Source organism: Physcomitrium patens, chromosome 19, assembly GCF_059467195.1.
Source record: "Physcomitrium patens ecotype Gransden chromosome 19, ASM5946719v1, whole genome shotgun sequence".
Classification (NCBI taxonomy): Eukaryota; Viridiplantae; Streptophyta; class Bryopsida; order Funariales; family Funariaceae; genus Physcomitrium; species Physcomitrium patens.
In genome coordinates, this window is record NC_143428.1 from 3,552,753 (window position 1) to 3,569,946 (window position 17,194).

The following is a 17,194-nucleotide window of genomic DNA, read 5'->3' on the forward strand; positions in this document are numbered from 1 at the left end:
TTGCTTATAGTATATAAAAATTAATTAAAATATATAGTATCTTTGTAAGTCTCGATGTTGATTAAAGTGATTAGTAAGTAAATTTAAAGAGAGTTGATATAAAAAAAATTATTTGGAGATTTATCGATTTTATTTATAGTGTTTATATTATGTAAGATTTAGATATTTAGTATAAAGCTTAAGAGAAGGTTGGAGTCTAGAGATGAAAGTCTAAACTATTTGGAAGCTTATTGGAAAGGATGAAAGTAAGGTATAGTTGGATGAAGTCAAGGGGTGAAGATCTTCATTCCTATTAGTTGAATGTCATGCCCAATGGACTTCAAGGCGGCTGCCCAAGGTCTTATTAGGGATAATGATTTCTCTATCAATGACAATTGAGCTTTGGACGCTAGAATCAATAAGTTAAGGTTGTTGGATACAATTTGGGTGCAAATTTTGTGTGAATTAGAGTTTTTATGAAAGATTTATAGATATTAAAAGTTAAGGTGTTAATTTCGTACCTACTATCACTCTTTGGGGCATAAAATATGCTTATAAAGAGCAACAAGGGATCAAAGACTAGAAATAGAGAGAGCCTTTTTTTGGCCATATTTTTCATATATTTTTTAATGAATTCAAAATCAGGCATATGATCAACTTGTTAACCACATTTCTAATCCAAAAAGTCAATTAAAGACACCTATGAAGTCAAAGTAGCATCTATAAAGCTTCAAAGAAGCTTCCATATCAAATACTATAGAATTAACTTACTTTTATTTATTTTTACTTATTTCTACTTATTTGTATATGTAATTATTAGCTTACATGAATATGTCTGTGACATTACCCTTCCTTCTAGGGACGAGTTTCACGAGGAGTAGTCATCATATGTTGAGAAAATCTATGATACGATGAATTGTATTCGCCACATACTCTCAACTTTGTTCTCTTCGAAGATGATTGATAGGACCTCTGAACCATCGGTAGTGTCTCATATCAAGGCGGGAAGACCACCTAGTTATTTGGTCATTGTTTAGGCCTTCATAACTTCCTTCAAATAAAATATTTGGAATACCATCAGGAGTTGTTCCTACCTCTAGTAAAATCACCAAACATTGGGAGTTTTTTCTAAGGTTGTGATACCAAATGCATTGTATCTCACCATCTATTCAAAGAAGAACATGTCGTTCTTGAAGATCTTCATCTCGATTGCGTCATCTTGAAGGTTGTGACAATAATAATGTCTCGTATGGCAGGTCAGCAAATGAAAGTTCTTGAGTCAAATCTGCTAGTTATTGGTTCTCTATCTCCTTAGCGTCACAACTACAAAGAAGCTACAAACAAGGATTGAAAGTAGAATGTTATCTTGTCTTGATCTTGTTTCTTTTATAAAAAAGATTTTTATCTTGGTTTTGATGGATGTCGTGGATGGAAAGCCTCGACCACCTTTGCTGCATTTACAAGATTCTTTACTAGCTCCCATGTGCATTCACTAATATCATATCCGTGCTAATGGATAAGATATTCTAATTTATTTTGGCACCGCCTTGAATCTAAGACTTCTTTTACTTCAAACTTTTCATTATTGTCCACTTCTATAGGAGGAGGTGGAGCTTGTCTTCTTCTTTGACTTTAGCTCAGGTGTAATGAAGATAAGACATGTATCATCATATGCTATATCTGTTGCTGAACTTGTTAGCATGATTGGTACTACGATCTGTATTGGTATACAACAAGATGTCGAAGTGACAAACATAGAGTTATCTGCTAATATAACAGAAGAGAAGCCAAATTTGGAGCTACTATGTGATGTTGTAATGAACGAGCCTAGACTATGTGAGATCTTTTTATTAAGAGAAAAAACTCTTCCAATATCCATGAAAGTCAAGTATTCTTTGTATACTAAACTTGGAATAATAACATTCAAAAGAGGAGAAAGCAAGACTATCACAATATCAAATATTAAGCACGAGGAACATATAGATGGTATTATAAATCAGATCCTGTTTCTACTTAGTGTCTATAATGAGTATATCCACTGTCTTATATGGTTCAAGAAGAGACATGTAAAATACTAGATAGATTTTCATTGACTCCGGTAGATATAAACGATATGCAACTGGATTGATTTATGCAGAAATAAAAAATGGTCCAAGCCTTCGATAGTCCAACTTGTCACAAGGACGAGTGGTCTTGATATTGCGATGAAGTAACCATACCTTATTGTCCATGTAGAATGGTGGTTGTTCCTTTCAATAGACATCTGTATTTATCTTTTGTTGTTCTTGAGCTTCTTTTAATTGCGCCTTCATTGTTGTATGTAACTTTGACAACTGATTTGTCATATCTTCTGCCACAAGATTATCAACTTTTGAGAAATCAAACGTGTTAAGTTGTGGATGATAACCATAATTGGCAAAGAAAGGTGTTTGTTACGTAGAAGAATGCACCATATTATTATAAGCAAACTCTGCCAATAGCAAAAGAGTTGTCCAATCATCTTGTTGATAGTTGATGATATATCTTAAGTATTGCTCCAAGACTTCGTTTACATGCTCTGTCTGTCCATCAATTTGAAGATGAAAAGCCGAAGATAGTTTTACATCTACTTGTAATATCTTAAAAAGAGTTCTCTAAAATCTTGATACAAAGTGAGTTCCCCTATCCGATATAATATCCTTTAGTAACCCATGATAGCGATAGATATTGTCAATAAAAAGCTTACCTGTTTCTTCACCCATAATGGATTTTGTACATGATACAAAATATGCCATCTCGGTGAAGTGATCTACTATCACAAATATAGAGTCATAAGAACCTGAGATTAGAAGATCTGTGATGAAGTCCATAGAAACAGAAGACCATGGTTGTTCTGGAATGGATAATGGCTGAAGAAGTCCAAAAGATTGATGATGAGGAGTTTTTGATCTTGAGCAAAAATCACATGATTGTACAACATCTTTGTCTGCCTTCCACATTTGAGGCCACTAAAAATCCCTAGATATCAGCTACAAAGTCTTATTGTATCCAAAATGTCTTACTGTTGGAAAGTTGTGACGAGCTTGAAGAACACGTAAACGTGTTTCTCCTTTTAGAACATATACGCGTCCTTTAAAATAGAGTAGGTTGTTCTTGAATTCGAATGTAGAGGGATCATGAGATTTAGAAGAATTATTCTTGATATCATGAACAAGAGGGTCTGAAGACATACTTAACTGGACTTGCTGGAGAAAAGTTAAATCAATAGTCAATGCTCATTTTATTGCTCGAAGATGAAATTGCTTCGGCTTCAAGAAAACTGTTCTTTATTATCCAAAAGTTGCATCTCCTTCTTATGGTGCAAGATAAGAACGTCTAGACAAGGCATCAAAAAAAACTTGTTGTCTTCTTGGTCGATAAGTGATGATGAACTTGAATCTTGATAAAGACATGCTCCAACAAGCTTGACGATAATTTAATATACTGTCGTGATGTAATATGACTAGTAGGTGAAAGGATGAAGAAATATATCATGTCTTGAGGATCTCACTTCAAAAATATTGTAGCAAATTATCTTAGAAAAATAGATATTAGTAAAAGAATAGAAAAATTAAAGGTGCTAATGCTGCCTTTTTATAAATTATGCTTCTATTTACTTTGTAAGGCCATAAATAAGGCACAACAAGATAGATTAGAAAAATAAAGAATATAGAAATATGTAGGGAGAAGTTAGAAGTGCAAATTAGTAAAAATTACCTCAAGAAGATGAAAGTTGATACCCAGAGAGGACCGATATGAACTGGGTCAAAATCAGACCCTGAGGCTCAAAATCGAGTCTCGACAACGACTCCAGGACTTTTTGGCAAATTGGAGAGTGGAGTTTGATAGAAAATTAAATAGGGTTTCTATGGGCATTGATTTTTGGTGATTTGGAGTTGATATGACTTTGTAAGAGCTTTGCAAAGTGGAGGTTTGTTTCGGATGACTTGGGTTTTATGAAATAAAATAGGGTTTATGTTTTGAGTGATTTCGAGAGTTTTGTTGTAGATCTACGGATGAATTTTTTTGAGTTCATGGTTATAGTTGTGTTAAATATATGTTGTGAATTTGAGCTCGATCTAACGGTTAAAATGAGAGATATTGAGGTTTAAGTGGGTCAAGGTCTCAGAAAGTAGAATTTTAGGTCTAGTGAGGGTTTTTAAGATTTCATGCAATCTACTAGTTAGATTGGAATAAAACTTGTGTGAGAGGGTATAAGACTTGTTTTTCTATGTCCATGAGAAATTTGAAACCAATCGAACAACGCAAAAAAGAGAAATTGGCTCTGGAAGGTTAGCATCAAGATTAGAGAAGGAGGCCGGCTAACACCCGAACACATTTTTGAGGTTTTTGTCAATTTGGTAACTCCGATCCTTTTCAAATTTTTTTTGCTTGTTTTAAACTTGATTTTTAAGAATTACGAAAATTTTAAATTGAGATCGACGGTTTATTCATTAGATATTGAGGTTTAAATCTGTCATAGGAATTACTAGGATTTGGATTAGGGTTTGGCTAGGGTTCGATCTACGGTTTGATTTAGAGTTTAGGATTTGGATTAGGGTTTGATTAGGGTTTGATTTAGGGTTTGGATTAGGATTTGGATTAGGGTTTAGAGTTTGGTTAGGATTTGATTTAGGATTTGGATTAGGATTTGGATTAGGATTTGATTTAGGATTTGGATTAGGGTTTGGATTAGGGTTTGATTTAGGGTTTGGTTAGGATTTGATTTAAGGTTTGGTTTAGAATTTAGGGTTTGGATTAGGGTTTAGGGTTGGATTAGAGTTTGGATTAGGATTTAGGATTTGGTTTAAGATTTGGTTTAGGATTTAGGATTTGAAATAGGATTTGATTTAGGATTTAATTTAAGGTTTGTTTAGGATTTGACTTAAGGTTTAGGATTTATTAGGGTTTAAGATTTAATTAGGTGTGGTCTAAAGTTTGAGTGAAATTCAATAGGGTTTTAACTAGAATTAAATTAAGGTTGAATTGACATATATTTGAGTAATATTTGTGATCATTCTAATATTTCTTTAAGAATTTTATTGTTTGTTTGAAATTTCTTTGAATTGTTTTGAATTTGATTATGTTTATTTACCATTATTATATTCTAATTAGAGCATTTTTAATATTCTATTAGAATTAGGATTTTGTTATCGTAATTTCTATTCTTCCTTCTACAGCCAGGTATATGGAGCATTCTCAAGCAAGACTTCACACATTACGACAACGCATGATGACATGAAATACTCAAGGTTCTTATGATCCGTGTACACGATGATTAGACCTAAGGTGCCTTCTAGATAATAACACCATTCTTGAAATGAATCCACAATTACAAGAAGCTCTTTATCGTGGATTTCATAGTTAATCTTGGCTGCTGAAAATTTCCTAGAATAGACAGCTACTAGATGGAACTTGTCATCTGCTCCCATTTGTGACAAAACGGCACCCAAAGCAAAGTCTGATGCATCTATTTCCATAAAAAATGCCTTGAAGAAGTCGATGCGATACAAGATTGGTGAAGAAGTAAATTCCTTCTTTAAAGCATCAAACGCTACTTCAGCTTTTTTACTCCACTCAAATTTGTCTTTACAAGTCAAACGCGTAAGTGGAGCTGTAACTTGAGAAAAGTTCTTAATGAAGATTCGATAGTAATTTACAAAGCCCAAAAAGCATTGCACATCTCATACTATTCTTGGAATCTTTCAATCTATGATAGTCTAGACCTTCTTGGAATCCTTTATCAGGCCTTTGTTGGAAATGATGTATCCCTAAAAGTCAATTTGAATAGTGTGGAATATATACTTTTTCAACTTGGCATATAATCCTGCATCTCTTAGTTTTTGTAACACACGATGAACATGGAGTTCATATTCTTCTGTGTTCTTAGAGTAGATTAGAATGTCTTATAAATAACAAACGACAAAATCATCTAAAAACTCACAAAAAATATCATTCATAAGATGTTGAAAAGTAGCTGATTAGTTTGTGAGTCCAAAAGGCATAATATTATATTCAAAATATCCATACCTAGTTCGAAAAGCAGTCTTCCATTCATCTCCTTCTTTGATGCGAACCAAGTTGTATGCTCCTCGTAGATCTATTTTTGTGTAGATCTTTGTTTGATTGAGTTGATCAAAAAATCCTGAAATCAAAGGTAAGGGATACATGTTTTTGATGGTGATCTTATGAAGGCCCTGAGAGTCTACGCACATCCGTAGAGATCTATCTTTTTTCTTCACAAATAAGATCGGCACTCGTGCTGGAGATTTTGAATGGCGTATGAAGTTTTTAGCTAAGTTCTCGTCAATATACTTCTTTAGTGCAGCCAACTCGTTTTGTGATAAGCTATAGATTGGTCCAAATGGCACTTGAGCTCCTTCTTAAAGATCAATTGAACAATCATAAGGTCGATTTTCTAGAAGAATATTTGCATTCTTCTTCTCAAAAATATCTTTGAATTCTTGATATTAACTAGGAATACCACTTGACATCTTTTTACTATTTGAAATGGACGTGGCATATATAGCAAAAGATGACCCCTCTTTGGTTGCATGCATGAAAGTTCTTGCCCCTACTAGTAAGGGCTTAGATGCACTAGACTTATATATTTCTTCTTGATTAATAGAATTTCAAAATACACTACTAGGAAAGTTAAGGTTACGAAAAATCCAATCTATCTAAGGTTGTACTTTTTTAATCAGAATAGTCCTAAAATGACTGGATTCAAAGGAGATCGTATCATATTAAATATTACTACACTATTATGATCTTTAATTATTACATCTAAAGAAACAGTCTCATGGGTAACATCACCAGAAGACAACGAACGACCATCTATGACTTCCACATGTACGGGTTTGATTTTCTTGTCTAATGATATTTCTTATTTTTTGACAAAATCTTTGTCTATGAAAAAAGCTGAGACTCTTGAATCTAATAATGTAAAGACTTTATGATTTTTGGATCCTAAACATACATCTATTGTAAAACAAGGTGAGGGATCTGAGGAGAGGATAAGACCTTGACTAGGTGTTGCATATGATTCCAGCCACACAGTCCCTATTAATGCTAGAAGAACTCGTTTTTTGATCCATTATCTTCTTTTGCAATCGTACTCCTCATTTTGTGATTGCATTGCTTCCTTGGACAATGTTGAGCAGTGTGTTTAACTTCTCCGCAATATAGACATAAGCCCTCTTAATGTTGTCGAGTCTTTTCCTGCTCCGTGAGGGGTTTAAAACTTACCGTATCAATTTGCATTGGCTCTGGCCTTCATGGAAAGGTTTCCAAAAACTTAGAAGGTATTGCCATGACTTGACTTGTTCTTCTCCAGCTATATCTTTGTTTTTGATATCTTTCAAATAAACGATTATCACATGCAATAGCTTGAGCAATGAATTGTTCTAAAGAATCTATTTTTGACATTGCCAATAATAAATCTTTGACATTATCCTTTAATCCATAGTGAAATTGATTCATAAGGGCTTTATCATTCTAGTCCACATCACAAGTAAGACTTTGGAATTCAGCAGCATATGTGGTGGCTGAATGTGATCCTTGTCGTAGTGATACAAGCTTGGTCTCTGCTATCCTTTCTCGATCACTTTCTTCTAATGTAGCCGTAAATACTTCCAAGAATGAGTTCAAATCATAGAGTAGTCGTGAATCTTTTTCCATCAAAGGTGCAAACCAAGAGAGAGCACTTCCAGATAGAAGTGCGCCTATGAATTCAACTTGAGTAAATCCATTAGGGTATTGGAAAGGATGCAACCTTAAGTAGAGTTTAACTTATTGCAAAAATCCTTGAAATCTTGATCTTATTCCATCAAACTTTTCAGGCATACTAATCCTTGCCTCCCTTGAGCTTGTAGAAGCAAAATTCCTAGAATTTGGTTGCGGGGCTAATCGACTTGTTTCCTTCACGTGCATAACTTCTTAGCGTAGACTCTAAACTTCTTCCATAGTAGTATGAATAGTGCTTCCATGGTTGGTATTGGTGATGCGTGAAATTTCGGTCCTAAGAGTATTGACAAGCTCATGAAGATCTACAATATTTGCAAATCTATTTTCACTGTCATCAAGTGTAGCATCCATGTTTTTTCCTCCCATAGACAACTCAAACAAATTCAGAAGTTAAATAAGAGGAGGATAATCCGCAACCTCTAAAAACAAATTCCAGAAAGAAGGGTAATCCACTCTCTTTAAAGAAAAGATCAATATTAGAAAATAAGATTTTTTGTTTAAAGGTAGATAGTTCGCAACCTTCAAAACAAAATAATAGAAGTGGGGTAATCCACTCAGTTCTAGAATAAGACAGAAATAATATGTTAGCACTCTTGTCAAACTATCAAGAACATGAATTCCAAAGAAAGATAATCTCAATACACTCTTGTGTCACTCAAAAATACTTAGAAATCTTTCAAAGGTGATAATATATTGAACTAGAATGGCTATTGCCAAAGACTAGAAAACATGACGACTCTTGAAACTAGACTGGAAATAAAAAAGGAGTTAACAAGAGTGAAGAAGGCTTCACTCTTATCTCTATATATACTATCTAACTAGAGGCTACATGGTGACGTTCTATAAGACCTCCAATATGTGTTGACTTTGTAGGAGACTTGCCTTGACTTACAAGGCAAGTTTTTTTACATGTGGGTCACATAGTTAGCTTGGACTTCAAGCTAACAACATGTGTGGCACATGGTCAACTTGTTAACTACGTTTCTAATCCAAAAAGTCAATTAAAGACACCTATGAAGTCAAAGTAGCATCTATAAAGCTTCAAGGAAGCTTGTATATCAAATATTATAGAATTAACTTACTTTTATCTACTTTTATTTACTTCTATTTATTTATATATGTAATTACTAGCTTACATGAGTATGTCCATGACAGATAGTTTGTAATGTGAACTTATAGAAAATCGTTGAGCTTCTCTACATGTAGTGGGTATTTTTGCTCATTCTTGACATTGGCTCAAATCAAGATACCTCTTATTTCAACTTTTGAATCTAATTTGAACATCAATCAAAGTTGCACAATTTCTGTCTTTTTGTAATTTTACTTTTTAACTTTAAGATAGTCAAAGTGATCTTTGCTGTAAGTACGAACCTTTTAGATGCCATTGTTCCAAAATAGAAGAGACAACTAGTTGGAATTAATGTGGATGGCAAGCAAACAATGATTGGATAAAATTTTGTCATTGCAACAAGGATGATCAAGATGACTAGTGATAAGATTGTGTAGGTGACCTTTGCACTACCTTGACCTTGTAGTCTGGAACAAATATATCAAGTTATATAAGGATCAATTCATCAACATCTTGACAGGTCTTGTTTCTTATATTTGCCAATAATAAAATATCAGTAAGAAGATGGATTATACATACCTAAAATTCTTGAACATGCTAAAACAGGACTAGACTATCTCTAAGATCTAACACCCTTCTAATCCATAGCAATATAAATTCCAATACAACGTATGATAGCATAGATCACAAAAAATTGAATAAAATTAAATATAATAGAACATTAAAGGTAAAATAGAGCAAAAAAAAATAGAATTGAATTTAACAAAAAAGTGCAAAACTAAACTTTACTAAGAGAAAGGAATCAAAGTCATACCTGGCTAAATATCCAAATGGCCTTGGCCAATCCTATTTATATTTCATCCAACTATCTTAGAACTTTTTAGAATGTTTCTAATAGTGGATCCTACCTAGATAGCTGTTCTAAGCTCCTTCTATAATGTTCCATGGTAGATCCCATATAATCCACCAACTTAGTTTTAATTTTAGAAACTTCTAAAAACTTTTAGAAACCTTCTAAATATGTTTCAAACTACTTATCTCTGTGCATCAATAATACAAATATCTTAATCATATTCCATTATAGTTAATTTTTCTCCACTAATATAAAATATCTTTATTTTTCTTCTGATGGTATTTCTAAATTATTTCTTAATAATGAGTGAGGTTTTGAGCAAGTTTTCCCATTATATCATAGATAGAATAACCTTTTTAGAAGACTTTGTATTGAAGTTGTAGATGTCCATTATTACGGCAAAGATAGCAATGCTCCAAAATATTGACTACTTCATACTTTAATTAATCATCAATCACAACTAATAGTGGTGGTAGTGCTTAGTGTCAGTCTAGAAAGCATATTGGCTTAGTACGAAATTCCTTGAGTTGCAAAACATAAAAGATCAGATGTACTTGAATATGTGGCAGAAATTCAAGGCATTATACAACATTAGAAATCACTACAACAATGCGGAAAGGTTGAAGTCACCAAAGTGCTAGCTTACAAATTTGGGTTGATGTAACAAATAGAAATATCCTCTCATTTCTAAACCTAGAAAATATCAAAGTAGAGTATTATGAAGATAGGAGAGTTAAATGGTATGTTTTTATAATGAAGTTGTATATGCATAGAATTTAGACATTACTTTAGAAGTAGGATTTTATTTATGAATAATCAATTGTTTCAATAAAAAACCATGATTTCAAATAAAATATTTGAGATTTTAAGATATCTTATGACATCAAGAAGATCCACTAAAAGGATCCACTTAGAAGATCAAATGGATGTTGAAGTGATGTATAGGATTTGTGGAGTATTGGTGGTAATAAAAGACAACATACAATATATTAAAAACTTTTTTATTTTAGAATAATCAATAATCATTTGGAAGTGTGATCAAAAAGCTTAGATGCATGCCAATCATTGATAGAAAAGTTTATTTTTTAATACAATATGAAAAAGCAACCACATGTTTAAGTCTTAAAAATATTAAAATATATTATTTGTTAATATTATTGACTTAATATTTGATAAGAGTTTATTAAAATTTAAGCAACATATACATGATTAAATGTAGTGCATATATTAAATGGATTTATATTGAAAACAATATGTGTCTAAAAAAAATGTCGTAATCAACTTTTTTGGCAAATTGAACAAATTTTTTAAATAAAAAAACATATTTTAAAAATAAAATAATACAGAAAATGGAATAGCAGCATAGGAGATGATAGTAAAATAAATGGAAGGCTTGTATAATTTTAGTTAAGACTAGAAAGATGGTTTATAAGTTATGCTAAATTATTTTTGCATGAGAATCTTAGAATAAGCCTTAATATAAATCCTATCAAAATTTATGGTGCAATTTTTGAAGATTATGCAATGAATATTAAAGAATAAATAATAGACATGTATGTAAAGAAAATTTTATATGTTTTTTGAAATTATAATTAATTAATAAATGTGAAACCCACCTCCTCCCCACCCCTCACCTCTGCTTTCTAAACAACAGACCTAAAATCCCAACATATTCTGTGGATGAACTTACATAGATGAGACATGTCCTTCCTACTCGGTATCCTTTTAAACCGTGCAATATACCGGGCCGGGTGGGTGAGGGCCATGGCATAATTTTACTAGCCTCAGAACATGGCTATGGCTCCTCAACACCTCCATTGCAAAGGAATTTGCGAGGTTCGTCGCTGTAGCTCCGCTTCTTACATCCTTTCTCTCGACTTCCTAGTGCTTCACTCCTGCTGGATCGTCTGGATTACCTCGCCTTCCGCCAAGTTGTTGGGAGTGAGCCGTGCCTTGAATTGCCTTTGTTGGACGAGAATTTTGATCCGAGAAACTAATAGTTTAAAAACCTCAAGAGTCTGAACTGGACACCACATCTTGCAAGTATAACATTTGTACTCCCCTGTTGGAAAAGATGAATCACCTTGATACACTCGGAGAATGAGGAAGCGGAGGATGCCCAAATGTAGCGCATCGATAGTTTTTCGTATTAGCTGTAATGTGCTTATCACCACAGCAGAAGTTTCCTCACTGCAACCGGGTACGAGATTCAGAACTATTTCAAATCTAGTGTTCTTGTATCATTTCAATGGTTCCTGTTGATTTTGTGTCGGGTTTTCTAATATGCTGATGTTGTTGTTTTTCGTTTCCTTCTTCTCAAGCTCAAGATTTGTTCCGTAATACGTCTAATGCAATTTCATGTGTTTCAGTCCTATTTGTTGAGATAACAAGAACATTGTATTGACCTTGTCTTGTTACGTTGAGGTGCATCTTTTCTTGCTGGAAACGATTTATTTTTATTTTTTATTTTCTCACTTTATTTACATTTATTTACAAGATGGGCAAGGAACTTGTTTCGAAAAATTCTTGCTCAATTCGTGTGCCCATGTGTTGTCATAAAAGCTATCCAGGTCCTGATGTGGGTTTTGTAGTAGCAGAGGTCACGTCTAGGATATTAAGGTACATAGAAAGTCTTGAATACCGGGAGACTTATACTCCTGTTTTTCGGGCATTTTGTTTCATGCTTTCATCCTTCAGAACCTACCATGCTTTTCTTTCGAACAGTTTGTATAATTGAGTTAAAGCGAGTGTGTCTGACAACCTTATTCTTTAGGCCTATTCGTCGAACCATATCTTTGAACAACTCATCCCATCTCCCTTTGCGTCGAGTGGGAGCTTAACTGATGCTGAAAATATCTCTCCACTTGCAGCAGCTGCCGAGTATGTAAGGGCCCAGGTCGACACTGCCTTTGGTAGCGCTAAAAATGACGCTTATGAGATTGATACAGATGAAGACTTCGTAACTGCGTTGGAATATGTGATGCCTCCAACTCCTGAAATGGTGAGAAGTTCGACTTAGAAATTAAGCAATTTCTACACCTTTTCCCTATTAAAATAGTGTAATCATCCGTTTCTTTTCCACGTGTCTTATCTGCTGGTAAAAGCTGTGTGTTGAATCCATTCTTGTGAGTGTTTTGGATCAGTTCTGGATCAGCAATGAAATCAGAAGAGTGAGGTTTTATAATTGGCTACATAAGTGGACAGCTGTACTGGATTGTAATTGCCAGGCCATTTATATCAATGCTAAATTGCATCTTGATCTGGAAGAAGACACTCACCATATTATAGTCTCGAACATTTTGGCAGTGGAAGGATGGGCAATACATAGCATCTGCATGGATGTGGTGGGTACGTTCAATATTCTGCAGGGAATCGGAATCATCCGTTTGGTGATGCTTTTGATTGATACTACAAGCATTCAGAGTGCAATCGCTTTTCCTGTGCTGAATTCTTAATTTTGATTTTTCCAATCTGAACGACAGGATTTCAATTTTGTCCTATTCAGTTTCTGAAACACAGATAAATTGAAAGTCACCGTATTGAGATAGGGAGAGCCTGTCCATAGCGATGGGTCCTGACACAGAAAGTAGTTTCAAACAAGGGTCAGTCGGCTTGGTTTTTAAGTGCAGAATACTTTGTTGATATTGGTGCCACCAACTAATACGAGACCATTCTTTGAGTAAGTGTTTTGTTTTACTTTTAAATGACGGCCCTTCCAGTGAAAGAAGACTCTGCATACTACTCTAAGTTATCTTCAAGAAATGAACTGCTTTATCGTTGTTCTAGGAACGACGCGTAATAATCATCACCACTTGTAGACAAAATAATAATTTTGAAATTGTTTCGTAAGGAAATCTAAACGAGAGCTCCGTGTCTTTTTATTCAATGTCTGGTTGAACAAAAGGGCACACAGAGGACTTGTTTGGATTCCTTCGTGAAGCAATCTCAATGGCATTGATATTGCAAAGTCGACGCAGTTACGAAGGGATAAGCAGAAGTCACTCGAGGATATGCATTAGGCCAGGTGTGGTTGCGTTGTGGTATCTCTGCTCAAGGTTTGGATCAATTTATGGAAAGTACACGTAAGGCTGTGGAGAAGGAGCCATCAGCCTTTCTATTTCAGCCGAGGTCGCTCCATACGCATGCAGTTAAATACTGTTCCTGGTCATCACGTCTGTTGAATACTAGTAAATGACAACTTGATGACTTCACGTTTAAAAGAAGTTTCCTTCCAGGAACGAGGAGTAGGCTTCGTTTTCAAACGTGGTCCCATTCAACACATGCGAAACCTTTTCAAATGGGACCACGTTTTCATAGACAATTGTATAATTTAGTCGAGGATACAAGGTTGAACTATTATGCTGTTTCCACTAACACTACAGGATCTAAGGACACGAAGCCAGGCCTCTCCATTTGAAAAGGTTTCGCACGTGTTGTGAATGCAACATGAATACAGTGCCTATGCACAACATATGTTTACCAACTCAAGTGCACTCCCTCCAATTTTCTACGCTTCGACACCTTCCTGGTAAACAATAGAAGTTTTCTCTGCGATCCAAGATAGCAGGTTAAAATTTGTGAAAACGTGGCCCAATTTGACAGATTTTCGTCGAGATTGGGCACCGTAATCGAGGGAAGACAACTTGAAACTATGTCGACTTATCCTTCAAGAAATTACCCTTCGCCATTTCCGCCGTTCTTTTTGCTAGCTGCATTGTCACTTTAACCCTGGTACAAGTATAAATATCGGCTTTCGACAGGGTTCAGATCATCACATCCAGCTCCATTGCTCTCTGACGCTTCCTACAACCCACGGTTCTGTGCCAGCAGCAGCACATACACTTTCTAAGATGACGTCTCTACACCAAGCCAGGTTTGCAGCACGATCAATTACCTTGTTGCATGGGCAAGGACACTCTTCTCTGATTCTAATAAAGCACGCTTCTTCTCTTACGCAATGAATCTCGTCGCATTCATATGACACTTGCTGAATGTGAGATGACTATATTCTCAATGCAGGTCCCCTAGGTTCGCAGCCCTGATCATACTCATCTTGGCGCTCGGTGCGCTGTCCTTCTTCGCTGCTCCTGCAGACGCTTGCGCTTGCACCAGTGGCAGAATGAAATCATCAGCCCCATGCTGGTACGGTGGCCCAGGATCAGGATCCCACGTAACAGTGCCACCAGGAGGCATCTATTCCATCGGCTGCCAAGCCGTGGGCAGAAGTGTGGGTGGCAACAACTACTGGAACAGAATCCATTATAACGGACAATGGTGCTACATAAACGACTACTACATGACCACCGGGTGCCCGACCAAGTGCAGCAACCTTGGTTGCTGCAACGGTTACAGTTGTTAGCCGGGGAATCTGAGCAATGATACCCACCGCAGCGCCTGAAACGTCGCTGCCCTTCAGTTCAAAAATCTTTGACTGCTCTTCGGGATGATATAAATAAATGATGTTTGTACAGCTGAATTCTCGCGATGTGCTAGTGCATGCTAGTGAAGTCGTTTAACAATAATCTGAGGTCCGAGTGAGTTTCTCCAGTTGGGGTGCTCGCGTTGCCTGGTCTATCGATCTAGGCACGGCGTTGTCGATCGGCGTCGGCCGACAGCGTAGCGGACTTCGCTGTTTCTAGTCTGTGTGTTTTCAATCGCCGGGTAGCTGCTTTAGTGGTTCTAAAGCCCAGATCCAGGCATGGTCTGGTAACTGTGAGGGCGTTTGAGTTTTAATAAATTAAAATCCGGTCCAGAATATTTTAAATAAACCAATTATTTAATTCGCTACTCATGTTCTGACTTGGTAATTATCTGATCCCACACACACACACAAACAAACAAACCAAAATATGCATGACCTTGTTTGTGAATTTTTGGGACGTTTTTGAGAAGATCTTATTCATGAGCTACTGCAAGCTATGGCATACACTACAATGGTTTTTTTACACATTCTATTTATGGCATATACCACAATGGGTTTTTTACACATTCTATTGATGCATTGATTTTGGTTTTTGTAGATAGTTTGCTGAAACTCACTTGTTTGTATTTGTTTATTTGTGTACTGATGATATTGATTTCTTGTTCATAAAATTCTTTATTTTTGGTTTCTTTTAAATAATCAATTATCACATGGAATGGCTTGAGGAATAAATTGTTTTAAATTTTTTACTTTCAGTATTGTTTATAACAAATCTTTGATATTGTCTTTCAATCCATATCAAAATTGATTGATAAGGCCTTTGTCATTTCAATATTTGTCTTAAATAAGGTATTAGAATTAATTAGCATAAATGTTGGTTGACCGTGATCCTTATCATAAAAATAAGAGCTTAGTCTTTGCTATTCTTTTTATTATTATTATTTTTTAATATGACCGTGAATACTTTTAGGAATGATTTCAAATCATAAAAGAGTTGTGAATCTTTTTCCATTAAAGGTACAAATCAAATGAGAGCTCTTCTTAATAGAAGTGCACCTATAAACCCAACTCAAGTAAATCCATTAAGATATAGGAAAGAATGCAACCTTAAGTAGAGCTTGAGCTGTTGCAAAAATATTCAAAATTTTGATCTTGTTTCGTCAATTTTTTGAGGCATACTAATCCTTGTTCTTAATGCACTTGTAAAAGTAAAACTTTCTTGGATTTGGTTGTGAAGTTAATCTACTTACTTCCTTCAACTTCATAATTTCTTGAAACAGATTTTGAATTTTTTCCATAGGCATAGGATTAATATTTCCTTGGTTGGTACTAATAATGCATGAAATTTCCATCTTAAGAGTATTGAAAAGTTTGTAAAGATCTACAATAGTTGCAAATCTATTTTCACTTTTGTCAAGTATAACATCTATAATTTTTTATTCTATTTCAAAAAACTTGACAAACTTACAAGTTAAATTAGAGGAAGATAATCTATAACCTTTAATATCAAATAAAAATTTCTACAAAGAAAGATAATCTTCTCTATTTAAGAAAAAAATGAATGTTGAAAAGTAAATAATTTGTTTAAAAGTGGATAATCTTCAACCTTCAAAATTCAACAATAGAAGTGAGATAATTCATTCACTTCTAAAATAAGACAAAAATAATGAGTTAGAACTCTTATCAAACTATCAAGGATATAAACTTCAAAGAACTAAAATATCAATACACTCTTGTGTTACTCAAAAAGACTAAAAAATCACTGAAAGATGATATTATATTATATTAGAATGACTATTGTTAAAGACAAAAAGACTAGAAAGTCTTAAAATAAGACCAAAGAATAGAAAGGCATTGATAAGAGTGAAAAAGGCTTCACTCTTGCTTCCATATATATTCTTAACTAAGAGCTATATAACAATATCTTTTAGGACCTTCAAAACATGTTGACTTTGTAAAATATATATTTTAATTTGCAAGGTAAGTTTTCTATATGAGTGCTTTATAGTTAGCTTGTTTTGCAAGCTACCAATATATGCTTATGTTTTTGACCAAGTTTCTAACTTAATAATCAATTATATGTAAAGTCAACATATGTAAAGTTGAC

At 34.5% G+C, this 17,194-nt stretch overlaps 1 protein-coding gene across 3 annotated transcripts; it reads left to right on the forward strand.

Moving 5' to 3' along the window:
• Positions 1-11,350: 11,350 nt before the first annotated feature.
• LOC141044495 (uncharacterized) lies at positions 11,351-15,433 on the forward strand. 3 transcript variants are annotated; one of them, XM_073528913.2, is made up of 4 exons: positions 11,351-11,865; positions 12,539-12,666; positions 12,972-14,538; positions 14,685-15,433. In XM_073528913.2, exons 1-3 carry the CDS (start codon positions 11,766-11,768, stop codon positions 13,056-13,058), a joined length of 315 nt encoding a protein of 104 aa, XP_073385014.1. In that variant the 5' UTR covers positions 11,351-11,765; the 3' UTR covers positions 13,059-14,538; positions 14,685-15,433. The 3 variants fall into 3 exon arrangements, with proteins under 3 accessions (XP_073385014.1, XP_073385013.1, XP_090100934.1); XM_073528912.2 differs by having other exon boundaries at positions 11,371-11,865; positions 12,536-12,666; XM_090244808.1 differs by lacking the exons at positions 11,351-11,865; positions 12,539-12,666 and having other exon boundaries at positions 14,400-14,538.
• The last annotated feature ends 1,761 nt before the right edge of the window (positions 15,434-17,194 follow it).